The sequence below is a fragment of the Lissotriton helveticus genome, chromosome 8, assembly GCF_964261635.1.
Source record: "Lissotriton helveticus chromosome 8, aLisHel1.1, whole genome shotgun sequence".
Classification (NCBI taxonomy): Eukaryota; Metazoa; Chordata; class Amphibia; order Caudata; family Salamandridae; genus Lissotriton; species Lissotriton helveticus.
The window spans coordinates 78,671,581-78,699,504 of NC_136069.1; the positions used below are offsets into that span (position 1 = coordinate 78,671,581).

The following is a 27,924-nucleotide window of genomic DNA, read 5'->3' on the forward strand; positions in this document are numbered from 1 at the left end:
CCGCAGATTTTCCCAGGTCATGGATAATTCTAATGTTGTCTGTGACTGTGATCAGGGAAGTTTTGGGGCTGTGTTTGATGTGGAACCCAGACTGAAAGGTGTCCAGAAGATTGCTGTTCTCCAGTTGTTCTGTGAGTTGGAGGTTGATGGCCTTCTCAAGGACTTTGGTGGAAAAGGCATCCGAGAGATAGGGCGGTAGTTCTTGAGTTTGTTGGGGTTAGCAGATTGTTTCTTGATTAGGAATTTGACTTCTGTGGGTTTCCATTCTTCAGGGAAGGTGGCCGTGGTTATGGATGTGTATAAGATGATGGTGAGCTTGTTGCTGATCGTCTTGCTCCTGAGATTGAAGATGTGGCAGGGACAGGGGACCAAGGGCACTCCTGAGTGGACAGAGTTTTTGAGGGCTGTGGTGTCTAGTGTGGGCAGCTGGTCCCAGGTGGTGAGCAGCATGTCATGTTTTTCATTCATGGGGGAAAGAAAGCAGAGGATGTTGGTGGTTGTTTATTGGGGTTTGAAGTTTCTGTAGATGGTGGAGATCTTGCTGTGGAAGACGTTTGCCTGGCTGTCGCACACTTCCTTGGATGGGGTGATGATATTTTCTGTTGCTGAGGGACTGCAGAACTCTGACAATGTTGAAGAGTTCTTTGCTGTGGTTGGAACTTGCTTTGATGCGGTCATCAAGGGTGCTACTTTTTGTCTCTTTCAGGAGTTGGTGGCATTGGTTCAGGGATGTATTGAATGTGGCTTAGTCTGTGTGCTCCTTGTTAGTGGGACATTTTCTTTCGAATAGTTTGCAGTTGCATATCATGGTTCTTAGAATCATGGTGTGCCGGCTAGCTTGCTTGAAGGACCTCTTGACTTTGGTGGGTTTAACGGGGCGACTGTCAACGCAGTCAGTGATCCAGGTGTAGAAGTTCTCGATAGTCTGTTCTAGGCTGGTTGGGGTGTAGGCGGAGGTGTTGAGGGAGTCGGTCCATTGGTTTTCCGAGACTTTGTACCACGTATGGTGTGAGGTGCTGGAGGTTGCATTTCATGGTTCTTAGATTCATGGTATGCCGGCTAGCTTGCTTGAAGGACCTCTTGAGGTTGGTGTGTTTAACAGGGGCGACTGTCAATGCAGTCAGTGATCCAGGTGTAGAAGTTCTCGATAGTCTGGTCTAGGCTGGTTGAGGTGTAGGCGGGAGGTGTTGAGGGAGTCGATCCATTGGTTCTCCAAGACTTTGTACCACGTATGGTGTGAGGTGCTGGACGGGTTAGGAGTAGTGCTGGGAGTTCCCGAGATGCTTAAGTGGATGATGGCGTGGTCTGTCCAGGTGACATGACTGTACATGATTCTGTTGCTGTCCGTTAAGATAGGGTAGAGTACATGTCCTGCGTTGTGTGTTGACCAGCTGGGTGAGGCCGATTTTGTTCATTCTCTTGAGGAGGTTGGTGGTGTTGGCATCGCTGAGATCAATGATATGAAAATTGAGGTCACCAAGGAAGATGTAATGTTTGGAGTTGATGGCGAGCGGTGCGATGAATTCGGTAATTGCACAGCAGAAACTGGGGCGAGGTCCTGGGGGTCTGTAGGCAAGGGTGCCTCTGATGGTGGTGGACCTACTATCGACCCGAGTGAGGAGCCGCAGCAGTTGGTTTGTGGAGTCTGGAGTCTACGGCTCAGAGCTCGATGAAGGAGTATCTTCAATAGGCGGGAGGACCAGGTTTCCCACCGCTGGACGTGGTCCAAGCGTGAAAAGGCTTGCCTTGGCAGGCCCACATAATGGCCCATATTGAGTAGATCCGGTAAGGATGGACGCATACTCAAACAGGTGGGAAAGCAAAACGGGCAAAAATACTACTAACATGCAAATCAAGTTCATAATACAGGACACTATACAATAAAGTGAGCAGAACACGCACGACAGAAAACAGCAATACAGGCAATAAGGCAGTCAGGCACACAAAAGTTAACAGTAGAAGCAGGGAGACCTTCTGCAGGAGCAGAAAGGGGGAGCTTGGTCAGGAACATTCCACCACAACTCTTTGAGGTCCAAAAAAGCCCATACATTTGAGTATCAAAAATCTGATAAACATGTACTTGAAATCATGCTTGCTAACAAAACTGGAGTTCAAGAAGTAAATCTACTGTCAAAATCAAATTATTGGTCAGTTAAAGTAGTGGAGGTAAGATATTAATATAAATTCCTTCAAAAATATTGTTTGATCAAAATAAAGAAGTTGCCTTACCAAGGACTTTTCGCGATTTCAGGAATTTCTGCATGAAACGAGAGCTAGTGAACAAGAGCTCGAACATCCTTTCTGCACTGATGTGGAAAAGGCGATTTAGGTAGAGCCTCCCTTCTAGATTATCTCCATGGAACGACTCATCACCTAAGTGAACGAGAGAACAGAAAACAATCAGCTGGGGAGCTCATGTGTAACATACAGACGCACAAAAAGTTGAGCAGACATTCAATCTTCATTTGCTTCTTCAATATCATCATTAAGTAATCATCAATCAGATACAATTTTCTCCCAACATTCCATATGATCTGAAATATTTCTACCTCTGTACTTGAGTTTCTGTAGTGCAAAGAGGTGTTCTCCATTAAATGTGTTGAAGCCTTTTTAAGATCAAATTCTAATCATTGTTTTCAAGAGGTTCCACATCATCGCTTTGCCCTCTTTCTAATAACAGTCCTAATCTAGGAACATGACCCACCCACAAGGACAGGGATCTTGTCACTTTCAGTTTAACAAACATTCCCCTCTTATGTATTTTCTTTCCATGAAGCCCGGATAACACCTCTGAGTGGCATCACTCCAAGACATTGTACACAAGTAGTTCACAAGCCTGCCCCTAGGGTGATCAGCCTAAAGGTTTCAAATAAAACAGAAAGGAGAGTGTCCCTTTTGCAGCTGGATCTGTTTCTGGTCCTTTGAATCCTGCTATTGTTCCTACCCACTGCTTTTGCCTTTCCTGACTGTGGGCCTAGATCCAGTGACTCTAGACTCTGATCTCCTGAGGCAGATGATTAAAGAACCAGTTAATGCAGTGGTCATTTCCTTCAAGATCCTTTTCCCATGACCTATACTGAGGGTTAGCCAGGCAGGCTGGATAATGATGATGATGATTCAGTGTCTTGCTCAGGTGAGAACTGGGAACCAACAAAATATTTTATCCCTCACGCTTTAGGCTAAGAGTAACCTATCTAAGCAGTTAAGTAAGTGCAAGCCCATCACAATCAAGGATGACCCTCCCTCCAATCCTATTGATAAAAAGGATGAATCATCTGTCATGAATTACATTAGGCTATTTTCTGAATGGCACGGTACAGAAGGCACTCTAAATATTTTGGCCATTAATTTGCAAGCACTTAAGCTGACCTCTTGATTGTTTTTTTACTGGAAGGGAATCCTTTTCAAAAGGTCCTGCTCTCAAGCGCCCTTTCCTGTAATAGCATCTTTTTGGCTCGCTTTGGGTTCTCATTAGGCGTGAGCGGAGTTACTAGGTAAAGTGACAAAAACACTTTGCCATGCTACGCGGAGTTCGGCGAGTGGCCAAGTGTGTTAGGGTTGTGCCGTATGTGGTAATTTTGAGTGCCAGGTGTTTGTCCTGCGCTGTAAAATTATCGTGAATGGGACCATGTGCAGCGCAAGAGGGCACAGCTACCTTTATGCTGCTCGAGTAGATTTTCTACTCGAGTGGCAGCTTTCTCAACGTGAACGGAAGGTTTCTCAGTTGGAGTGGTCGCGACCAGTTGCGAGCACTCACATTGAGAAATCCGACCAACGGCGTTGAGAAATCTCGCCAGGAGTTTGATTTTGCTCACCAACTACACCTTGGTGAGCGCGAGCAAGGAAAAATGTTGCAGTGAGGTTTATTTTCTTGGCTCGTTAACTGGACATTGACAGGCGTGAGCAAGGAAAAAATTCCGCTCCTTAGAGCGGAGTTTTTGTGAACTCTGCGTGCTCCGCGGAGCGTGGAGTGCAGCAAACTCCGTGAACATAGCGGAGTTCACCGCCAGGGTTAGTTCTCATACGGAACAAGTGATTAAAGTGGATGGAGAGGACTGGAAGTTGGCTATTCATTGAAAACCTAACTCTCCCATGCCTTGGCACTATCTGCTCCCCAACAACGCTTCTCTCAGTCTTGTTTTCACCTGGCCTACATTCTTCAGAAGAAACACCAGTAGGCTGAGGCTCTGTTCATTTCTATGGATGTTCTCATTATCCTTAATTGAACAGTCACTGTTCCTAAGTTGAGACGGGTTAGGGTATCATTTGTCTCTGGTCGCCCTTTCCTCAGAGGAGGGGTTGAAGGGTAGAGTTGATATTTTTTGCAGTTTTTGACTCGGTCACCATAGACATGGGTCACTAATAGATCATTGATAGAGGCCACACTTGATCCCTTACAGAAGCTACGGAGATATTGGGAGATGGCCCTGGAATGGATCACCTCCTTCCTCGACGGAAGAACACAGAGAGTCCGCCTACCACCGTACAAGTCAGAGGCCACCGAAGTCATCTGCGGCGTCCCTCAAGGATCCTCGTTGAGTCCCACCCTCTTCAACGTCTACATGAGCCCCCTCGCGGCCATCGCACGCCAGCACAACCTCAACATAATCTCCTACGCCGACGACACCCAACTGATCTTCTCCCTGACCAACGACCCCGCCGCCGCCAGAGCCAACCTGCACGAAGGGATGAGAGATGTAGCCGAGTGGATGTCGACCAGCCGCCTGAAACTGAACTCAGACAAGACGGAGGTCCTCATCCTGGGCTCCTCGCCCTCCGCCTGGGACGACTCCTGGTGGCCCCCCGCCCTGGGCACCGCACCCAAACCGACGGACCACGCACGCAACCTGGGCTTCATCCTGGACTCCTCCCTCTCCATGACCAGACAAGTCAACGCCGTCTCCTCGTCGTGCTTCAACATCCTGCGCATGCTACGGAAGATCTTCTGGTGGATCCCCACCGAGACCAGGAAAACTGTCACCCAGGCCCTCGTCACCAGCCGACTGGACTACGGCAACGCCCTCTACGCCGGAACCACCGCCAAGCTCCAGAAGAGACTCCAGCGGATCCAGAACGCCTCAGCCAGACTCATCCTCGACATCCCAAGAAACAGCCACATCTCCGGACATCTGAGAGACCTGCACTGGCTCCCCGTCAACAAAAGAATCACCTTCCGTTTCCTCACCCACGCACACAAAGCCCTACACGACCAAGGCCCGATCTACCTCAACAACCGTATCAACTTCTACGCTCCCAAGCGCCACCTCAGATCAACCAGCCACGCCCTCGCCGCCGTCCCCCGCATCCGAAGAGCGACAACAGGAGGACGGTCCTTCTCCTACCTGGCCGCCAAGACCTGGAACTCCCTCCCGACCGACCTGCGCCTGACCCAAGACCACCTTTCCTTCAGGAAGAAGCTCAAGACCTGGCTGTTCGAGCAGTAACGGCACCCCCAGCGCCTTGAGACCCTACGGGTGAGTAGTGCGCTCTACAAATGTCGTGATTGATTGATTGAGTAAGGAGCAAACTTATTCAGAATGGCATAGATCTCTGGCCTCCCATAAAGGGGTTTCACGCAATACCAAGCTGAAATCGATCCAGTTTAACTACGTGCACATGGCATACATGACTCAACACAGGATACAGGTGACATATGGGGGGTGGAGGGGGGTTTGGGTGGACCACGTAAATGTCCAAGATGCACGCAGAACGGTGCAAACTTTACACATATGACCTGCGATTGTGCAAGACTTTGCCCCTTCAGGGATGAGGTCCTATCACAGATAACTGCAGCGGTGGGGCGCACACTTGAGCCTACAATAGAAGTTTGTCTGATGGGACGGTTCCCTAAACCCCCTTAGAAATAAGTGGGTAACAAATTTATAGACCTGGCCTTGATATTGGCCAAAAGGAGACTAGCCATGTTGTGGAAGTCACAAACCAGACCCTCAGAAGGACTTTGGAGACAGGATGTCACGCATGGGGGGGGGGGGGGGGGGGGAGGGGGATGGGGGGAGTGAAGAGTCCAGGATTCCAAAGCGACACCCTCTGGGAGCACCCCATACAGATGCAAGATGATAGCAATGAGACTGCAAATGAGAATGAACCGCAAGTTGGGGGGGCCGATGGGACTTAAAACCCCACAAAGAATGGAACCCTTCGATGGGAGGTCTAGGGGTGGATAGCCAAGAGAATCGTGGCATGTGAGTGGTAAATGGGATACGGATTGAAGGGACAACTCAAGGCCCGCTCATATTGGTAGCCCTCTTTCTCCCCCTCCCCCATGTACTGAACAACGCATGTGGTTGTGGTGAAATGAGGAACAAGTTACTTACCTTCAGTAATGCATTATCTGGTAGAGACTATCTAGCTGCAGATTCCTTACCTTTGAATTTCCCAGGCATCAGCCTGGATCTGGAGAACTTTTGCTGAGTAATACCCCTTGTGCGCAACGTTGGGTGGACCCATTCGGCTTTGCGTGTCGTCGATGCCGCGGTAGCATCGGTTATACCATTGCAGTGCCTACATGTGCGCAACCCAGGCCCGTGGAAGTCAGTACTTTTTGTTTTTCTACGCCAGAAGCGCAGAGCCACGAAGTAACTCACAAAAACGTGTGCAAAACTAGGGCCCTGAAAGGGGAGTAACCCTAGATCTACATCAGTCCGCAAAGTGGGGAGGCATGGGTAGGGCTGTAAGCAATCTGCAGCTAGAGTTTCTACCAGATAATGCGTTACCGAAGGTAAGTAACTTTTTCGTCTAATAGAGACTTCTAGCTGCTGATTGCTTATCTTTAAATCACATACCCAAGCCATAGCAATCCGGTGGTGGGTTGCGGACTCATGGTCTAGGCTAAAAAGTCTTGCAGGACTGAGCAGGTAAAATGCTGGTCCCTGAGCACTTGACCGTCAAGGGAATAATGTTTCGCGAACATGTGCAATGATACCCACGTCGCTGCCTGACAGATGTCTTGAACTGGGACTGCCCATGCCAAAGCCGTAGTCGCAGCCTTTTCCCTGATGGAATGGGCTCGTAATCCCTCAGGGGGCTGCTTCTTCGCCAAGGCGTAACAGATTTGAATGCAGAGAACAACCCAGCGAGAGATGGTTCTTTTCTGCATTGCCTTTCCCTTCTTTGCTCCCACATACTCCACAAAGAGTTGGTCATCCAACTAGAACTCTCTTGTGTGGTCAAGGTAGAACGACAATACTCTTTTGGGTGCAGTCGGTGCAGACGCTCCTCTTCCTTAGAAGGATGTGGGGGAGCAAAGAAGGTGGGCAAAGTGATGGACTGACCCAGATGGAATGGGGTCACAACCTTTTGTAGAAAAGATCCCCTGGTGCGAAGCACCACCTTGTACTGAAAGGACATAAAATAAGGAGGCAAGCTGGATAACGCCTGTTACTCCCTCACCCTCCGGCCCGAAGTAATCGATACTAAGAAGGCTGTTTTGATGGTCAACAGCCAGAGGGGACAATTGTGAAAAGGCTCCAAAGGCGCGCACATCAAATTGGTGAGGACCAAATTAAGATCCCATTGTGGTATAATAAAGGGCGTGGGTGGAAACAAGTGAACCAGCCCTTTTAGAAATCTATTTGCAATAGGAGATTTAAAGAGAGACGGTTGGTCTGGCAGCCGCAAAAGAGCAGAAAGATAACCCTTGAGAGTTACCAAAGCAGAGCTCTGCAGGACAAGGGTCAAAATTAATAAAAGTACAGTAGAAAGACAAACAGAAAGAGGATCAATAGACCTTTCAGTTCAGTATAATAAAAATGTCTGCCAATGGCAGGCATATACCGACTTAGTGGAGGGCCGCCTGGTCGCCAGAATATCATCACAGACTTTGGGAGGAAGGTCAAAAGTCATCAACTGCTGCCGCACAATCTCCACGCATGGAGGCGCAGAGTTGACAGGTTCGGGTGGAGAACCCTCCCCTGGTGCTGCGACAGAAGATCCTCTCGAAGGGGCAGCCTGATCGGAGAATCAACACTCATGCTCAGAAACTCTGGATATCAGAGTCTCCTTGCGCAGTCCGGCGCCACAAGGATGACTTGGGCCTGGTTGCTCCTGATCATCTTCAGAACCCTAGGCAGGAGTTGTATGGGCAGAAAGGCAAACCGGCCTGAGTTCCACTCGTGACGAAACGCATCGCTGCGCGATAGCCGCTTTGGAAACTCCAGCGCGCCATACTGCTAACTTTACGCATTCTCTTTGGAGGCGAACAAATATAATCAAGGTTCTCCCCAATGATGAAGGAGACCTTGTGCCACCTCCGACTGGAGATGCCATTTGAGATCTGCTAGGCATCCGCGGCAGAGATCGTCTGCTCTGGCATTCAGAGAACCGGTCAGCTGTTGAACCACCAAGGTTATGCCCTGATTTTCCAGCCACGTCCAGAGATGCAGGGCCTATCGACAAAGGGTCCATGACCCCACCCCGCCTTGTTTGTTGCAGTACCATATGGTGGTGGTGTTGTCCGTGAACACCTGCACCAACTTCCCCTTGACCGAGGGAAGTAATGCTTTCAATGTCAGGCGAATCACTCGGAGCTCCAACACGGTTATATGGTGCCCCGTCTCCACCAGAGACCAGTGACCCCTGATCTCCATCTCTCTCAAGTGGCCGCCCCATCCCAGAAGTGACACATCCATCACGATTGTGAAATAAGTTTGAGGAAGGGAGAGAGGTCTGCCTTTGAGTCAATCTCGGTTCGTTAACCACCTCTGCAGATCCTTCGCAATTCCTTCCAAGATGAACCAAGGCAGTGAGATTTCCCTGATGCTGTACCCATTGGAACTTCAAGTCCCACTGCAGAGCCTGCATATGCCATCTCGTATGTCTTACCAACAAGATGCAGGGGCCATGAGGCCCAACAGCCTCAGAGTCAACCTCACTGAAATCCAGGAAAGAGGCTGAAATATCGGAATCATAACCTGAATATCCTGGACTCGCTGATCGGGAGGATAAGCTCAAAACTGCAGTGTCAAGAACAGCTCTGATGAAAGGGAGCATCTGAGAAAGAGTCAGGTGTGACTTCGGCTCGTTTATAGCGAATGCAAGAGGTCCGCCGTAGTCTGAAGGTGGGAGACGACTGACTGGGTGAGGACGCCTTCAACAGCCACTCATCTAGGTTGGGGTAGACTGAAACCACTAACCTGCGCAGCTGAGCTGGAACCACCGCCATCACCTTGGTGAACACCCGAGGGGCACTGGTAAGGCCGAAGGGGAGCACAGTAAACTGAAAGTGCTTGTGGCCTACCTTGAACCATAGGTAACACCTGTAGCCTGGCAGGATGGAAATGTGAAAATAGGTATCCTGCAGGTCAAAATGCTACCATCCAGTCTCCTTGGTCTATGGCAGACAAGACTTGAATGTACTTAGTGGTGGTGAGATGCACTCCGGTTTTTCCGATTTGTTCAATACTTTACTGTCTCTGACTTTTTAGGCGTGTACGCCAGATCAGCGCTCCGCCCACTTGCGCTTGCAAATTCAGACGAACACATGGGGGACCTATTATGATCCCACTCCAGCAGCACAGCCATCTCAACTGCCAAATGAATCCAATAAATCAATTGTATATTTATATTCTTATTTTTCTCCATTTTAAATTCCATTAGCTTTCTCTTTGTCCATTGTTTATCGATTTATTATACCCATTTCCATACAAAAGTATATCCGTAGACAGAAGTTGTTTCCGCATAACACGACTTTATTAAAAAAGCCAATGCATTTCGGTATACAACCTTCGTTAGGGGTATCTATAGAAAATAAATCAGTACAACCATCAGTTTAACAATAAATTACTGATTGCAATGTAAATACAAAGCTTATGATGCCTTTATGCAAAGACTTTCTTTCAAACATCCTACATGCAATGTAATAACCTATCTCTGTCGACTGTCATCATTTCCTGTTAATCAACTGTGTCTGCACACTCTAGTCTTTGTCAAACCACCCTCTTTCTGTGAATAACACGTACCTCGACACGTGAAACCCTCGTTATCACAAAGTTACTTTAACAGAGTTCCCTTTATTCCCCTCGATATCTCTTAATCTTACTTCAACTATTTACTCTGACATTATTTCCCAGCGCGCTTACCGTGTCATGATGTTTAAAAAGAGCTCTGCTCGCTCGGTTCCCATTTTTCAATATGTTAGTGTTAGTGTTATATGCATACATTGTGAACAAATTGGAAAAACCGGAGTGCATCTCACCACCACTAAGTACATTTGATGAATTATCTGCCCTACCGTTGGGATGCACCATTGACTAAAGAGAAGATAATTATGGGCTATTATTGGATAAAGTTTGAACAGTCAACATAAATGAACAATGATGACAGGAGTTTTGCTCCCGAGTAACCATCAGAAACATTTTACAAGCAATATATTGATTGGCATGTAACGCAAAGATAAAATACTGAATTTAAGTTGGTTTGTTTTTGACAAACGAGGATGTTAGAAACCAGCATGTTTGACATCATTTTGTGATTTATTTTGTGACAGTCAGTAAAGACAATATATTTAAACTTAGTCTATAGCGTTGGGTAGAACAAAACGCTGAGAATGACGTATGCATATAGCATCCTGGGAAATGTAGTAGCAAAAGAGAAGGGGGGGGGGGCAATCGGCCCCCACGCAGGCATGGCGGGGCCCGGCCCCTCCTACATCCCGCTCCCCTTCGTGGTCGCCTGTCCCCCGCCCTCGCCCCGGAAGTAGTTGAGCACTTCCGGGGTGAGGGGGCGGGGCCGCGGCTACGAAGGGGTTAAGAGCCTGGGGAGCGCGGGAAGCGGCCTCTTTGTGCCCGCGCTCCCCAGGCTCACTCCTCGCCCCACCGTGGGGCTGTGTAATTTTCTCTCTTTTTATTTCAGGTTGCTCGTCACGGATTTCACGCGACGCGTTAGGAGAAGCTGAACGGGAGGTTTCGCAGGGCGTGGAGATTTGAGGAGTCTGACCTACGGAGGACTGCGGTGTTTGCTGCAACTGAGGCGTAGCCGGGAGAATATTGCCAGGATAAAGCGAGCGAGGAGATCCAGCGAGCGCATTGCCGTGCAGCGGATACCGGGCGCCGGGGAGCCGTAGGACACGAGGTATTTTGCGGGGCGGGTGGGCGTCTGAGTAGCGGCTTAGCGGACGTGCGGGAAGAGCCGGTATTGAAAAGCCCAAAACAACGTGCAAGGTATTTAGTTAGCACTCGATAATCGAGCTGCTTACTGTGCTTCTTGTGTGTGCAATTTAAAAGCATATTACCATATTACTCGAGTCGCCAGAGAACAGTGTCCTAGTGGGGGAGTGTTCAATTGGTTGGTTGCCTACATCCCACAAGCGAGGGCCGGGCTCGGCTCCGTTTTTCATGCGCGATCATTTGTAGAGCGGAAACGAAGTTAATCAGGGACAGCTAGGGCAGAAGGCGGATGGGAGACCAAAAATGCTTTTTCAGTGAAAAAGAATTGCAACATAAAGTGCTAGAGTTGATTTGTTTTTATATTTTAACTGAATTAACACGCTAAAGGTGCCCTGCCTGTTTATTTTTGTGTTTTATTTTCTCATATCACTGGTAGAGCTGAATTATCACAGAAAAGGTGCACCTTCCTATTTATTTGGTGTTTAATTTTTTCTCATATCAAAGTGTCTCTATGTAAAGCAGCTGGTGATATGGAAAGTGCGTTGATAAAGTTTTGAAACAGGTTTAAGTTTGTTTGTGCTTCTGAGAAAGGTGGTTTACTTAATTGTCTTTCACATATAAGGGTTTAGCTTTTTTTTTTACAATTAAAAGGCACACAGGTAATGGTTAAGAATTGCGTATAGTTTTTAAAACTTTCCACAACTGGAATATAACGTACTTTCTAATTTCAGGTAAACAAGCTTAGGACCTTGGTCCGTGTGGTCCAGCTCGGGCACCTTCAACTGGGTCAGGTACGGAGCACGGTGTGCTCATAAATATGTCTCAAAGAAGGGGGCATGGGAATGCGAATGTGGGTTTAATGTTCCAAAAAATGATGCGCAGAATTTCTGCAATGGATAAGCGATTGGGGAAGTTTGATAAATTGGATAGGACTGTAGCGGAATTGGGGGCTAAGGTGGATGCCCAGGCCGGGCCATCTGGAAGACCTAAGCGGACGATAGTACCGCCCAAGCCAAGGGGCGTCTTTGTGACACCACCCAGGCGGGCAAGAAATAAGAGGGTGGGGGGTCAGCCACAGAGTCCTACTCCCATTCTACCCCCTGCTGCACCCATCCCGCCACCTCAGGTCCCGTTGGCCGTCCCAGCACCGGTGCCCCAGCTGCCAGTGGCAGTACCAATCGTGCCAGTCATTCCGGTGGCGGCACCGGTGCCGCCTGTGGCTCCACCAAATGCTCCGGTGCCCTTGGGTGTGGCCCCTACTCCTATCCCCGCGTCGGGGCCAATGCCAACAGACCTGGCAGCCCAGGTGGTGGCTGTCCTCCCGTGGTTAGGGGGGGGCGCGCTGCCGGCCAATACGGCCCTCACAGCAGAGCAGCAAACATTGGTTACTCAGATATTGTTGGCTAGTGGTAGGGGCGCCACGCCGCCTGCACCAGTTTCTCCCCAAACAGGTCCAGCGAATGATGGAGGCGGTGCCAAGACCGCGGAAGCGACGTTACCCAACAACAATGGTAAGGAGATTGCCCTGCCACTGCTGGGCGAGGGAACATTGCCCTCTAGGGGAGAGTGCTTAGCGCAGCATGTGTCACAAAGTGTGAAGGAAATGATATGGGCTGACAAATATGTGAATATTTTTTCATTACTGATAGATAACAGGGAATGGGAATATGCAAAATCACAGAAGGATATGTTGTTGCCTAGTGAATGGAGAGCAAAATTGTACAAATTTAGGGTGGAAGAAAACATCATCAACTGGGTGAGGGCTTTTGCAGTGTATGGCGCAGTAATTGGCGAACGCTTTAAGGGAATGCAACCAGCTATGAATTGCTATCAGAGTAGAATTACAATGTTCCATGAGAACCATGCAGGGGATGTGTGGAAGGAATATGATGTAGCTTTCAGAAAATCTAAAGAATTTGATAAGACTTTGTCATGGGACAAGGTGGATTCTATTTCATGGCACAATCAATTTGAGAAGGGTCAGGGAGCAAGCACTAGCGCTACCGCGAATAAAGGTTATTCCCCCAGGCCGCAACAGCCGTTCCAACAGCCCTTTCGATCAGCACCGGGTGGGGAGACGGGCCAAAAACAGAGAATCAATGGAGGGGCGAAGGGGGTATGTTGGGACTTCAACAGGCGGACATGCCACAGGGCACCAGGCACCTGTAAGTTCAGGCACGCGTGCAACCTATGTGGGCACCCTTCCCACCCAGAAACAACATGCCGAAATAAAAACAGTGGCTCGGGAAACAGGGGTAGGAAGAAACCTGAATAGTAAGATCCACCCCATAATAGCACATTCACCCATTCAGTTGTCAGCTATGATCCCCTGGCTGAACAGGTACCCTAACCACACTTCTGCTAGGTTATTGCAAGAGGGTTTCACACATGGTTTCCGAATTCCTGCTGGGGGGTATGTCGGGACACCACAGTGCAGAAATCAGCTATCAGTTCTTTCCAATCCAACGCTGGTGTTGACAAAAATAGGTAAAGAGGTGCGTTTAGGTAGGGTAGCGGGACCGTTTCATGTCATTCCCACGCAGAATTTTGTGTGCTCTCCTTTGGGGGTTGTTCCAAAGAAGGAGAAAGGGGAATTTAGGCTCATCCACAACTTGTCTGCACCTAGGGGTACATCCTTGAATGATGCTATTGATGATGCAGTTTGCAGTGTGAAGTATGCGTCCTTCGATCAGGCAGCGGACATGCTGAGGAGTTTGGGCGCGGGAACACTGATGGCTAAATCAGACATCGAGTCAGCCTTTAGACTACTCCCGGTTCACCCAGAGGACCAGCACCTTCTAGGTTTCTCTTTCAAAGGGAAGTACTACATGGATAAGTGTATGCCCATGGGTTGTTCAATTTCATGTGCATATTTTGAACAGTTCAGCTCCTTTCTGGAATGGGCATTAAGACAGCGTACGGGTCACCAGTGGGTCATGCACTACCTGGATGATTTTCTTTTTCTGGGTCCGGCGGGTTCACGGGAGTGTGCGTCAGCATTGCAGGAATTTTGCGTGCTCATGCGCTCTTTCGGGGTCCCGTTGGCGCAGGGGAAGACAGTTGGACCAGTAACATGCCTCGAATTTTTAGGCATTGAGCTGGATTCAGTAGAGGGCTGTTTTAGACTACCAGAGGAAAAGATCCAAAAATTCAAACAGACACTAGGACTGTGCTTACAAGCGAAGAAAGTGAATTTAGGACTGTTGCAGCAGACAGTGGGGCAGTTAAATTTTGCATTAAGAGTAATTCCCATGGCACGCCCCTTTTCACGCTCAATTGCACAGGCCATGAGGGGTCTTCGTGAAAAACATCACCGGACACGGCTATCTGCTGAGGTGCGCCAGGACATGCGGATATGGATTGCATTCCTGGCGGACTTCAATGGCAGAGTGCTGTGGGGTGCACCCACGCTGTCCTCGGAGGACCTTGGTTTATGGACCGATGCGGCAGGCAGTGTTGGGTTTGGTGCCATCCTTGGCAAGAAGTGGGTGGCACAGAAGTGGCCCGCCTGGTGGGAGGAGAGCGGGCTGACGGTGAACATTGGTTTCCTCGAGCTCTTCCCAATCTGGGTGGCACTGAAAGTCTGGCCCGAGGAGTTGGCCAGCAGATCGGTAATCTTCTGGTCAGACAATATGACAGTGGTTGACTGCATCAATCAGCAAGCTGCAAGGTGTCCACTCATTTTACGCCTGATCAAAGAGATTGTGCTGTGTTGCATGACAGGGAATGTACTTTTCAGAGCAAAACATGTCCCGGGGGTGTTAAACAATGCAGCTGATGCCCTTTCTCGCTTTAAGATGCAGGTGTTCAGGGATCACTTGCCGGAGGCGGAGACAACCCCGGCCCACTTCCCGTCGACTCTCTGGCAAATTGGTGCCCCCAACTACATGACCTCGTGGCAGCCAGCCTAGCACCCAAGACAAGGACGGCATACGAAGGGGCGTTCAGGTCTTACTGTCACTTTCTGGGCCAGGGCTGGGAGAGTAGGTGGAATATGGAGGCTAGCTTCAATGGGTACTTAGGCGCCTTACACAGGGAAGGGCGCACGGCGGCGACAGCCAACAGGCACAAGGCGGCCATCTCCTTTTTCGCACGTGCAAAAGGGGGTAGGGACCCTACGAACAGCTTCCTGGCTCAGAAGGCGTTGAAAGGATGGCGGCGCATGCAGCCCCCTTCCACAGATTCTAGGAAACCGATAGGTTTTGAACGCTTATCAGCAGTTCTACTCGCTCTACCGGACACATGTAGCTCTACGTCCGAGGTGGGCCTCTTTAAAGCAGCATTCTCTTTAGCCTTTTATGGGGCATTCAGGGTGGGCGAATTGGTGGCGGCCAACAAAGGTGATAGGGTAGGCGGCCTTCAGCTGCGTGATATCAGCATAAAGGGCGACACTATGTTGATCATCATCAGGAAATCTAAAACTGATCAGGAAGCTAGGGGCCAAAGCCTGGCGTTACATCGTGCGAGGAACAATCCCTGCTGCCCGGTGACACATGTTGAGGATCTGATAAGACAGCGGGCGCAGGAGTGTGGGGGGTCACTGCTAATGCATGGGGATGGGACTCCTTTGACCAGATTTCAGTTCCAGAGGGTACTGGCCATGAGTATGGCAAGAGCTGGTTATAACCACATCCGGATAGGGGCAGCCACGGAAGCAACAGCCAGGGGTTTGACCACAACTAGTGTGCAAAGGATTGGGAGATGGTCCTCAAGCGCATATAAACGCTACGTGCGGTTGCACATGTTGTGAGAGCTGCCGCCATGTTGAGTATTTCTAATACCTGCTGTTTTTCTGGTTATTTACAGTTTCACGGGCCTGTGACGCAGGACGGAAACTACCCTGGGAAATAATGTCAGAGTAAATAGTTGAAGTAAGATTAAGAGATATCGAGGGGAATAAAGGGAACTCTGTTAAAGTAACTTTGTGATAGCGAGGGTTTCACGTGTCGAGGTACGTGTTGTTATTCACAGAAAGAGGGTGGTTTGACAAAGACTAGAGTGTGCAGACACAGTTGATTAACAGGAAATGATGACAGTCGACAGAGATAGGTTATTACATTGCATGTAGGATGTTTGAAAGAAAGTCTTTGCATAAAGGCATCATAAGCTTTGTATTTACATTGCAATCAGTAATTTATTGTTAAACTGATGGTTGTACGGATTTATTTTCTATAGATACCCCTGACGAAGGTTGTATACCGAAATGCATTGGGTTTTTTAATAAAGTCGTGTTATGCGGAAACAACTTCTGTCTACGGATATACTTTTGTATGGAAATGGGTATAATAAATCCATAAACAATGGACAAAGAGAAAGCTAATGGAATTTAAAATAGAGAAAAATAAGAATATAAATATACAATTGATTTATTGGATTAATTTGGCAGTTGAGATGGCTGTGCTGCTGGAGTGGGATCATAATAGGTCCCCCATGTGTTCGCCAGACAAGACTTGAGCCAATGTGAGTGTGGGAGCGCAGGCTTGATAAACAGGCGAGGAGGCCGTATATAAGGTCCAAAAGAATGTGGTTTATTTGCAGTAAGTGGAATATTCAGTGATACAGTGTCTCTCTCCTCTTGGTCTTCTTCCGAACTACTTGTTGATGAGCGGACAATAGAAGATGCTCTCGGCTCCTCCTTTTCGGGCTGGATGGGGTCTCCTCGGAGGCTCATAGAAAGAGATATAAATGGAGCCGTCAGTCACTCTGTTACGTTTTGGGCTTAAACCTTTACCAGTCACCGCACCGGAAGTGTGGGGAGATTGAGTCAAGGAGAATGTGCTTGGGGTAGGGAGGGAAGGAAATAACCAAAGGTATACGGAAAGGAAATTAAGAAGGAATCTACCGATTTCTGTGGGCTTCAGTGGTCGAATATTTGCCAGAAGAGTAAACCAAAAAGAAGGGAGGGGGGGGGAGGGGTGGGGGATTACTTAGTTATTGCTTCACTAACTACGTGCAGCCCTGTAAATGCAACTATAGCATATATGTATATATGTTACTCTTATCCGGGTCACTGGTTAAACTAGCTAACCGGGTGAAACCTTCAAGGGTACAAACCAGATACCCCTATCTCACTCCTATTTCTACCCGCCTCCCCTTCACACACCTCCCGCCTTCCCTTCACACACCTCCCGCCTTCCCTTCACACATCTCCCGCCTTCCCTTCACACACCTCCCGCCTCCCATGTTCCCTTACAAGTCCCCGGTGACAGCCCCACTCACCGGCTCCGCCGCAACTCTCCTTGAGTTGCGGCCGCTTTCAAGCCTCCTCCGGCGGATACCGCCACTACTAGATCCACCGGTCCTCCGTCTCGTCATCTTACTGATGTGCGTTATGGCCCGCTTCCATCTTGAACTCCACGGTGTCCTCTCCAGGTTTGCGTCGATGCTCCGCGTCTCCTCTCTCTCCTTGTCCGTCCTCTCTCTCGATGGTCCACGACACCGCCTCCGTAGTTCCTCCCGTTTTCATTGGTTCCTCGTGATTACTTCCTGGTTCTTCTTCATCAACTTCCGGGTTAAGTATTGTGCCTCTCTGCGAAGAAACGGTACAAGGGGATGATAACTGACCTGCGCTCAGTTCCTTCAAGTCCCAAGATGCATTGGGAGGTTGTGGCATTACTGTAGGTTCGTTCCCATTACAAGCCCTAAAGGTAAGGCAGCCGTCTTCTTCCTCACAGTGAGCATTTTGAATTTCTCCTTTTTGAGGAAGAGATTGACGGTCCGAAGATCTAAAATGGGCCGAAGACCTCGGAATCAGAAAGTAGCTTGAATAACAGCCACTGCCTACTTCTGAAACTGGAACCCTTTCTATAGCTCCTTTGGCCAAAAGAGATGTAAATTCTTCTTGGAGCAGTTTTAAGTGATTCTCTGCCAGCCGTTTCTGACGTGGCAGAATAGTAGGAGGAAAAGAAAGGAAAGGAAGAGAATAGCCCTCGTGGACGATCTACAAGACCCACTTGTCTGTTATAGATCTCCAGCGGGGGAGATGATGACGAATTCTCCCACCCACTGGAGTAGTGTGGTCCTTCAGAATCAGCCTAGGAGTGCTTGGAGGCTGCAGCTGCTGAGGGCAGTTTGGCGGACCACTTCTAACCTTCATTCTGAGGACGGAGGCCCCAGATTGAAGCACTTCAGTCAGGAGATTAGTCCTGACCTGCACTGAAGGCAACTCCAGTCTAAGGACCTCAGCTGCCCTCTTCACCATAGCATAGGACGCCCCATCCTGTAGGTGGAGAGTGCTTGCCAGTGTCTGGGGAAGTATAGAGACCACTGACTTCCACAAGTTTTGCATACCAGTCCATAGTCTCCTCAGAGACATCCTGGTTCTGTAAAGGGTCTCCAGACTCCTCCCATTCCTCTCCTGAGCCCAGCACATCCATAAAGCACTCAGTTGACAACATAGAACCCCTGGGTTCTGTCAACGTCTTAATCGATGTTGGAACCAGCTCCTTGTCATTGGGGATGAGGATGGTGCTTGTGCCAACGACAGCCGCCGGCTAGGCCGCTGACACAGACTTCGGGTTCGTCTGGGAAGGTCCCGTTGGTACGAGATTAGACCCCTGAGGCCCCACCGGCGCCCCACCAGCGCCGCGGTGTCAACTGCCGGCACACGAGCAACTTCAATGCCCGTTCCCTCAAGGTCTTCGGTACCATCGACCGGCAACCTGAAAAAGACTTTGAATCATGATCGCGTTCAAGACACCACAGACAAACGCGGTGGGAATCAGTAACCAACATCGTGCAGGATCTAGTCCCGCAAGGTTGAAAACCTGTCTTCCTACCCGACTTCCCACGCACACGAAGTCTTCAAAAATTTCGAGAAAAAGCCTGTCAAAAAGCAGCAGAGGGGTAGCTCTTCCCGGATCAGCGCTTAACTGGCGCGGAAAGAAAATAACTGATGTCCGCGCGCCTAAGTGGGGCCTACGTAGGCACGGCGACATCATAACCGATGCAACCAACATCATCGAAGACACGCGGAGCTGAATTTAGCCACCATACATCGTGCGGAAGGGGTATTGCTCAGCAAAAGTTTCTGGACCCAGCCTGACGCCTGGGAAATTTAAAGGTAAGGAATCTGCAGCTAGAAGTCTCTATCAGATCAGAAATATTCCCTGAGAACAACAGGCGAGGCCCTGGGTCTTCGCCGCCCCAGTACACATCACAAAGGAATTTTTGATTGATAAATGGTGTCACAGCAATGCCCACCTTCTTGCAAATGGCCAACAGTTGTTTGTAACTTGGCTTTTGTTGGCTGGAAAAAAAGACAACAGACAGACAATACTCCTGTAGATGCCCCCAGCTGTTGGGTAGAACAAAGAGAGCAGAGATAGCCGTATATGGAAACCAAAATGGAAAACGTGACGAAGCTTCAGGAGATAAAGGCTCATGATATTAGGTGTAATTGGGGCAAATTGTAGCCCCTAATGAAGGGGACATAGGTGTAAACTAAATATGTAAATATAAACAAAATGTATGTAATGGCTCTCTGCACACGGTATGCTGAGATGTGATATAAGAATGCCTTTGTAACTTTGTCAATATTATTGTCAGTAATTTAAAAATGCTAATGAAAATATGTTTGGAAAAAAAAAGACATGGGGCACAAATGTTGTGTGTCAGTGCTATCCCACAGAATGTACCCAGGATCTTCCTTGTCATCTCTTTGGGGTCCTCCCTTGGCCCATGAACTTGTGTAATCTCTAGGATCTGCAGAGAGAAATCCAGGATCTCATATTCATATTCAAGGAAGCCATTGTTGCCGTCCTCTGGAAGTAAAACTAACAAATGATGGACGCAATGCTGAATTATTCAAACATTCTCCCCCAGTCAAGAGATCTGGGTTAAATACATTGTTCTTTTGCTCACGACGCCACCCCATGTTGGACACAAGCATATGCAAATCAGTCTTGACCCTGTGCTCATGGGAACAGTCCAGACCGAACTCCCAAGCCAGGTCCACCCTGGACCGGAATCAAGCATCCTGGGACCGGTTTCGGGGAATGTCACCCTTCATCAGCCAGACTAGCTTGATCCAGTGGAAACAGTGAGCAAGGGACCCACGTCTGGGCAGACCCGTCCCACTTAGGGCAAAAAGTGTAACTGTAACAAATGATGGACGGAATGCTGAATTATGCAAACATTCCCTGCCAGTCAAGAGATATGGGTTAAATCCATTGTTCTTTTGCCCACAACACCACCCCAGTTTGGACCCAAACATATGCAAATCAGTCATGACCCTGTGCCTCATGGGAACAGTCCAGACCGAACTGCCAAGCCAGGTCCTTCCTGGACCGGAAACAAGCATCCTCGTTCCGGTTTCGGCGTATGTCACCCTTCATCAGCCAGGCTAGCTTGAATCCAGTGGCACAGTGAGCAAGAGACCCACGTCTGGGCATACCCGTCCCACTTAGGGCGAAAAATGTAACTGCAACAAAGTTAGATTTCTGTAATGGGGTGAATGTATGACATTGTTCTGCATTCTGTCCATCAATTATTCTTTTTGCATTTGTCACCCCGAGTGGGACAGGTAGGCCGAGACGTGGGATCCGTGCTCTCCATGCCACTGGAGTCAAACTATCCTGGCTTATGAGGGCTGAAAGCCCAAAACCGGTCCTAGGATGCTTGTTTCCAGTCCAGGGAGGACCTGGCTTGGCAGTTTGGGCTGGACTGTTACCATTGGGCGCAGGGTCAAGACTGATTTGCATATGGCTGGGTCCAAACTGGAATGGCATGCTGAGCAGAAAAACGCTGGATTTAGGCCCAGATCTCTCTACTGGGGTGAATGTATGACATTGTTCTGCATTCTGTCCATCAATTGTTCTTTTTGCATTTGCCGCTAGACCACAGCACCATGAACAAAAGACATGGGGAGATGAATCACCACGTGAGGTACAGCCAAACCATTCACAAGAAGAAACGCACATTCAGAGAAGTTCAACTCCGGAGTCCAGGGAGGACAATGATGGCCCATTAGCAAGACCATTAGGACAAAAAGTTAAAACAAATCAAATCGAGTACTCAAACGTGAAAATTGAAGACCTAAAGGTGAGATTATACACAGAGTACACGTCACAATGGAAATGGGACTCCCTCAATAGATGCACCATCCTGAAGCTTTGTAAACACTTGCTGTGCCTAGAGAAACTTAAATCCACAGACATCGATAGCTTGGCATTTATTGCCCCTGAATTGGGTGAATCAAATGGGGCAACAGAAGTAAACTTCCTCTGCAGGGAAATGGTAAGTGCCTTAAAGAACAATAAAAATCATCTGGGAGACTGGAGGATTCAGATCAGAAATGTAGATACAATAAAGTACCCAGCAAGCCTAAAAGAAAGAACTGACGAAGTGCAGAATGAAAAACAAACGAGAGAATTATAACAACACTACAAAGCTTACATCAGGCGCCGTCTTGGACTGCACCACGGACGGCCCAAGACTCACACCCTGGAGAGAAGGTTCACTACAAATTATAATGGCTAAAGAAGGGGGTACCCGTCAGTATCTTATCAAACGGAAAAACTCTCAAGACTGGACCAGGCTCCCGCGGGCTCTTGGACCAAGTACCTAATATTCCGCTGTATAATATCACCCAAAACAATTCCATCTTTAACCTAAAAATCTGCTCCTGGAACATTCGAGGGCTTAATGATGATGAAGGACGAAAGGCCATCAATACACTCCCTGATGAGTCATGACTCCCTGTTTTCCGTTTTTACTGATTTTTACAGATAAATACACAAAACATTCATTTTCTTGTCTGTATTTATTTTTAAATGTGGATAAATACGGAAATTGGGTGCTTTTTGAGTAATTCTAAACACTGTCTGCCATGACTGCAAGGCCAATAGATGTGTGGGTTGATAGAAAAGGGGGTTAAAAAAAGAAAGGAGTTTTAGTAAAGCGGCTTTAAAGCAGTAGATATGCACAAGATTGATACTGAAATGTGCAAATTTTCATATAATTGCACTGATTTATCTTCTGCGGGTCTTCACAGCGCTGAAACCTTCCAGACAGTCAAGCATGAGGGCATATTTATTGGTTAAATAAATGTGGAAATATACTAATTTCAGCTTAATTTTCCACAAAACCCAAAATAAATATGGATAAATGCAGATAAAATTAGCAAAAAATAAATATGGCTAAATACAGACGGAAATGGCAAAAAAAAAAAATACCATAATACCGGGAGCCCTAGTCATGACATCATCACATTACAAGAAACCTGGGCCTTGCAAACAATACCTTGGCAGGATTACTCTGTCTACGCATCCAATGCAATAACTTCCCAAGCAGGGGCTCGTGCCTCGGGGGTGTGTGTTAATTTATGTCAAAAACAACTTGGCAGTGCACGTTTCTATACTGTGCAAAGCCCACAGAGATTATTCATTTCTCAAAGCTCAGTCCCAAATACAAAACAAACACAGACCGGAACACCAAACAGCAACCATGGGCTGCATCTACCTCCACCCATCCAGGACCAAACGTGAAGCAACGTTGAAAAAAATGCTTCCAGCCATGAGGGATCGCTCTTCTCAGTTTCCAAATTATTTATGGATACTAATGGGAGACTTTAATGCTAATCTCATGGAATCACATTTGAACTCTTTCTTAGTAACAATGGATAACCAAATATGGGGCATCCCGGAAATAAGAAGTCAGTATCAACGGAAAGACAACAATGGAATGAAAATAGCAGCTAACCTAAATCAACTGGGTCTTCGTATTTTAAATGGAAGATCACCTATTGACTTACGCGCAGCCTACACTCTCACTCCGTGCTTCAGAATGGCCATACTGGATTACATCTGGATCTCGATCGCTCATTTCCACACAATCCAAACATTTGCAGTTACATCATCAACGGTAAGCGATCATGCAATCCTTTCCTGTGAAGTCCTGGTTACGCACCGCCCCCGTCAAACATCCACCCGATTGGTGCAGAAGATAATTTATTTTAGAACCAGTAAAAAAAGTAAGGTGACCATAGCGAAGCAAGAGAAGATTGCTGGAAAGATGGACCATCTGCTGGACAAATTAACACAAGAAGAAGGCGACCCACCGACCTCAAAAACATGGGAATGGATATTGGAAGAGTTGAGAGAAAACATAACCATCGGGATAAATTCTGGTATAAATAAATCCTTGCCTGAAGTCCTACTCCATACTGAATACAAGCAAATAGCAAAAATCTAAAATCAAACAAAAAATAAATAACATAATGCATAGAACCTCCAATGATAATATTGAATACAGATTATTATGGGCAAAGGTCTCAGCAACCCGCCAGGAATACAGGAAAGCAAGATTTGCTTACCAGAGGATGATGGGAGAGCAATGCTGGAAAAATGTGCATGAAATCATAAAATCAAGAGCCAAAAGGAAATTTTGGACTTGGATGAACCAATGTTTCAAGCCAAATCAACCGGCAACATTAAACAAAATTGCCGCTACAGAGGGAAGCCTACATCCAAGCACTATACGTGGAACTTCTGAGTGAAGAGCATGTAAGACATAATTCCTGGGATAGTAACAACAAACTAAAGAGTGTGAAACTATAAAGAGGATTCAACGAAACCTCCAAAATAACATCTGCCCAAGTTGAACATATTATTTAAAAAAATTCCCTTCTTGTTCCAGCGCACAAATAAGGCTCCTGGTCCAATTGTGTAAACTATCGGATGATTGCTCTTTTAGGTGTAGAGGGGAAGTGTTATGCCAGTATTTTACTCCAAGAATTGATGGCCTTGGTGGAAGAGCACAATTTGATCCCGGTAACACAAACAGGTTTCCAAAAGGGCTGTCATATCGAAGATGAAAACAAGTTACTTACCTGTAACTTTGGTTCCCCAGTATTGGTAACTTTCATAGATTCCCATGCTTTTGTATCATTCCCCGTCGTCGGAATGGGAGTCTCGGTAACAAAAATACCATAGCAGTAGGTACAAAAGAGAAAGAAAAAGGCCTAGGCCTCATTCCCTTTTGTAGCATATCACCCTCTTTTTGTAAAAGAGACCAAACTTAGGCATCAGCCAATCAGAAGGGCCTCACCCCTTAGAACCCTCCTGAAGGAACCTCAGAGCCTCAGACTTTCAAAGCCGTTGTGTACCAGACACCATATCTGTTGTAGGCTGAGCTTTCCTCGGGGAGGTGGGTGGGCGCATGGGAATCTATGAAAGTTACCAATACTGGGGAACCAAAGTTACAGGTAAGTAACTTGTTTTCTTGCCCCAGTATTGGAACTTTCATAGATTCCCATGCTTTTGTATCAGAGTAGCCAGCAGTCAGCAATAAAGAACCACATTTTGTGTCATAAAATCATTGCAATAGCCAACATGACATAAAGATAACAAAATGTGTAACAACGGAAGGTGGGAAAGAAAGGAAAGCTCACCAATTATTGGAAGAGGTTCCTCAGGACCGCCTGTCCCACTGCCGCATCATCTTGTTGTAAGGACTCCAAGCAGTATTGCTTAGTAAAGGTGTGAACGCTGCTCCAGGTAGCAGCTCTGCAAATGTCCTTAATCTGTACCCCCGCAAAGAGGGCTGTTAAAGATGCCACAGATCTTGTGGAATGTGCCCGGATCCTGCCAGTCAGAGGTTTTCCTGCCGCAGTGTGGCAATGCAGAATGGCACTTGTGATCCATCTTGAAATACTCTGTTTGGATAGCGGGAGGCCCTTGTTTGGACCCCCAAAGGCAACAAACAACTGAGAGGATTTCCGAAATTGCTTAGTCCTTTCCAAATTGAATTTTAAGCATCGTTGCACATCCAGCGAATGCAGTGTTTTTTCCGCTGGTGTAGCCGGTTGAGGAAAAAACATCTTCAGAATAACAGGCTCGTTCAAGTGGAAGTCAGAGGGTACCTTAGGCCTAAACCTTGGGTTAGTTCTCAGAATTACAGTGTTCCTTTTAAATTGTAGGAAAGGCTCCTGGATAGTAAAGGCCTGCAACTCTCCAACACGTCTAGCCGACGTGAGAGCGAGGAGGAGAGCCAATTTCCATGAAAGGTACTTCATGACAGAACGATGAATTGGTTCGAATGGGCCTTGCATAAGCTGAGAAAGGACTAGATTTAGATGCCAAGTAGGAGGCGGAGGCCTCACTGGTGGATAGACTCTAAACAAGCCCGTCAGAAACTGCTTTATAATCCTGGAAGACCATAAGAAGGCCCAGACCTTCTGTATCTTGAAATGGCCGCCAAATGGACCTTAATCGATGAATGGACTAATCCCGACTTAGCCAGGGACAGCAGATAAGGTAGTAGCTGATGAGGTTTGGAAGCAAAGGGGTCAATCTTTTCTCTCCTACACCAGCAACAAAATCTTTTCCATTTAAGACGGTAAGTTCTGTTTGTTGAAGGGGCCCTTGCCTGGGAGAGGACCTCCTTAATTTCGCTTGATATGGGGAGATTCATAAACTCTCGCTGCTCAGGAGCCATGCTGTCAGGTGTAATGACTCCGGATCTCGGTGCCAAACTTGTCCTCCGGACATTGTAAGGAGATCTGGTATAACCCTCAAAGGAAGGAGGAGCTAGCGACAACAGAAGGAGTTCCGTGTGCCAGAACTGTCTCGGCCAAGCAGGGGCTATTAAGATCATCCTGCACGGCTCCACCTTGATCTTCCTGATGAGCCGCGGGATCAGAGGGATGGGGGGGGAAAGCGTATACAAATGTCCTTGACCAGGCTATCGAAAGCGCATTCCCCAGCGACCTTCGATGGTGAAATCTGCTAGCGTAAGACCGGCATTTCTTGTTGGTCGGTGTGGCAAAGAGATCCACCTCCGGTCTGCCCCACTGGCTGAAGACCTCGTCCAAAACTCGCTGGTTCAATTCCCACTCGTGGCTGACTGAGGATGACCTGCTCAGTCTGTCGGCGTTGTTGTTCAGAACTCCTGGCATGTGTTCCGCCTTTAGCGATATTCCCTGAAGGATCGCCCATTCCCAAATCTGTTGAGCCTCTTGTGACAATGGACAAGATCCGGTCCCTCCTTCCTTGTTCACATAGTGCATGGCCGTGGTGTTGTCCGTCCTTATAAGCGCTTGCGAAACCTCCCAAGCGGGGAAGAAAGGCTTGCAGAGCCAGTTTTATTGCCCTTAGCTCCAAAAGGTTGATGTGGAGTTGTTGCTCCTGAGGAGACCAATGACCGCTGACCTGCAGGTCTTGCATCACTGCTCCCCAACCCTCCAATGACGCGTCCGTTGTTACTACTTGAGGAGACGGGTCGTTGACGAAGGATAGACCTTGGGACAAGTTGTCTTGATTTATCCATCATAAGGCCGCTTCCCTCATCATTGGAGTGACGGTCACCGTGTCCTCGAATGATCCGTGAACCTGCTTCCATTGGTTGTCTAGTTGCTCCTGCAGAGGATGCATTCTTAGTCTGCAATGAGGAATCAGGGGAATACAAGATGAAATTACCCTCAGCAGAGATTTGTAACGGCGTACTGAAAGACACCTTTCTTGTAAGTTCCGAGCCAAGGCCTGTAGCTTCTCCCTTCTTTCCAGAGTAGGGAAGGCTTTCGAAACCTTTGAATCCAGGATGGCTCCCAGGAAACGAGCCTTTCTGGACGGGACTTTTCTTTGTTTAGAGTGAGTCCCAGATTCTGAAACAAATGTGTGCAAGCCTGAACAGCGTCCAGCGCTGCCCCCTGGATGGGGCCTTCAGCAACCAGTCGTCCAGGTAGGGGAAGACCTGAAAATGGTTCCTTCGCAGGAATGCTGCTACTGGCGCCAGCACCTTTGTAAAAATCCTCGGGGCTGAGCGGAGTCCAAAGGGTAAAACCCTGAATTGAAAGTGGCTCTTGGCTACTGTGAATCGTAGAAACCTTCTGTGTGCTGGGTGAATCAGGACATGGAAGTACGCATCCATGAGATCGAGCGTGGCCATGAAATCCCCCGGGCTGATAAGCCTCAAGATATCCAGGAGAGAGACCATCCTGAAGGACAGGGAGATGAGATAGGTGTTGAGCTCCCTGAGATCCAAAATGGGGCGCCATTTCTCTAGCGCCTTCCTTACCAGGAAGAACCTGGAATAGGACCCTTGCCCTCTTTGATTGGAGGGGACTGGCTCTATCGCTCCCTTCCGGAGCATCTGTTGGACTTCGAGCCGCAGGAGACGCAGGTGTTTCGATGGAATGGCTGCCCGGGGCTTGGGTGGAGGGACTTGCGTAAATTCCAAGGTATGCCCTTTCTGAATGATGTTGAGAACCCAACGATCCGATGTTATCCTGGACCAGTTTTGAAGGTATTTGATTACCCTGCCTCCAACTGATGATTTCTTGGAGGAGGGTCCAGTAGGAAGAGCCAGGAGGCCGCTATTGGCGTTTGGACGAATCTCGTCCTAGTCCAGCCTGTTTTCCCTTATTGTAAGGCCTGGTGTAGTTGGAAGATTGGCCTGGTCTCTGCTGATAAGGTTGACGGTATTGCTGGGAACCTGAGCCTGCGGAAGAATAGCGCTGCTGCTGATAGGATCCCCTATAGTTATTGCCTCTGCCTCTTGAACCCTTAAAAGGAGACTTGCGATATTGAAGGGTACCCAAGGATCTGGCAGTTTCCGTATCCTTTTTTATTTCCTGCAGAGTGTCATCAATCAGCTTTCCAAATAAGGCCTCCCCATCAGAGGGAAGATCCAGGACCTTGTTCTGAATCTCAGGTCGAAACCAAGTAGCTTTCAGCCACCCCTGGTGACGGAGGACTGCCGCCCCAGCCAAAGAACGAAACACTGTTGTTGCATTGTCCATGGCGCAGTCAATGATCTCCATTGACGTCGCTTCTCCCTCCTGCAAGATCTTTTTCGCCTCTGA

General features: G+C 48.1%; 1 protein-coding gene across 3 annotated transcripts in view; it reads right to left on the minus strand.

The window, feature by feature from the left end:
• GRAMD1C (GRAM domain containing 1C) overlaps positions 1 to 27,924 on the minus strand; it is a 1,372,139-nt gene that overhangs the window by 437,428 nt on the left and 906,787 nt on the right. For all 3 annotated transcript variants that reach the window (XM_078656659.1, XM_078656660.1, XM_078656661.1), the window contains exon 10: positions 2,230 to 2,373. In XM_078656659.1, the coding sequence (XP_078512785.1) occupies positions 2,230 to 2,373 (144 nt within the window). The remainder of the gene's footprint in view (positions 1 to 2,229; positions 2,374 to 27,924) is intronic.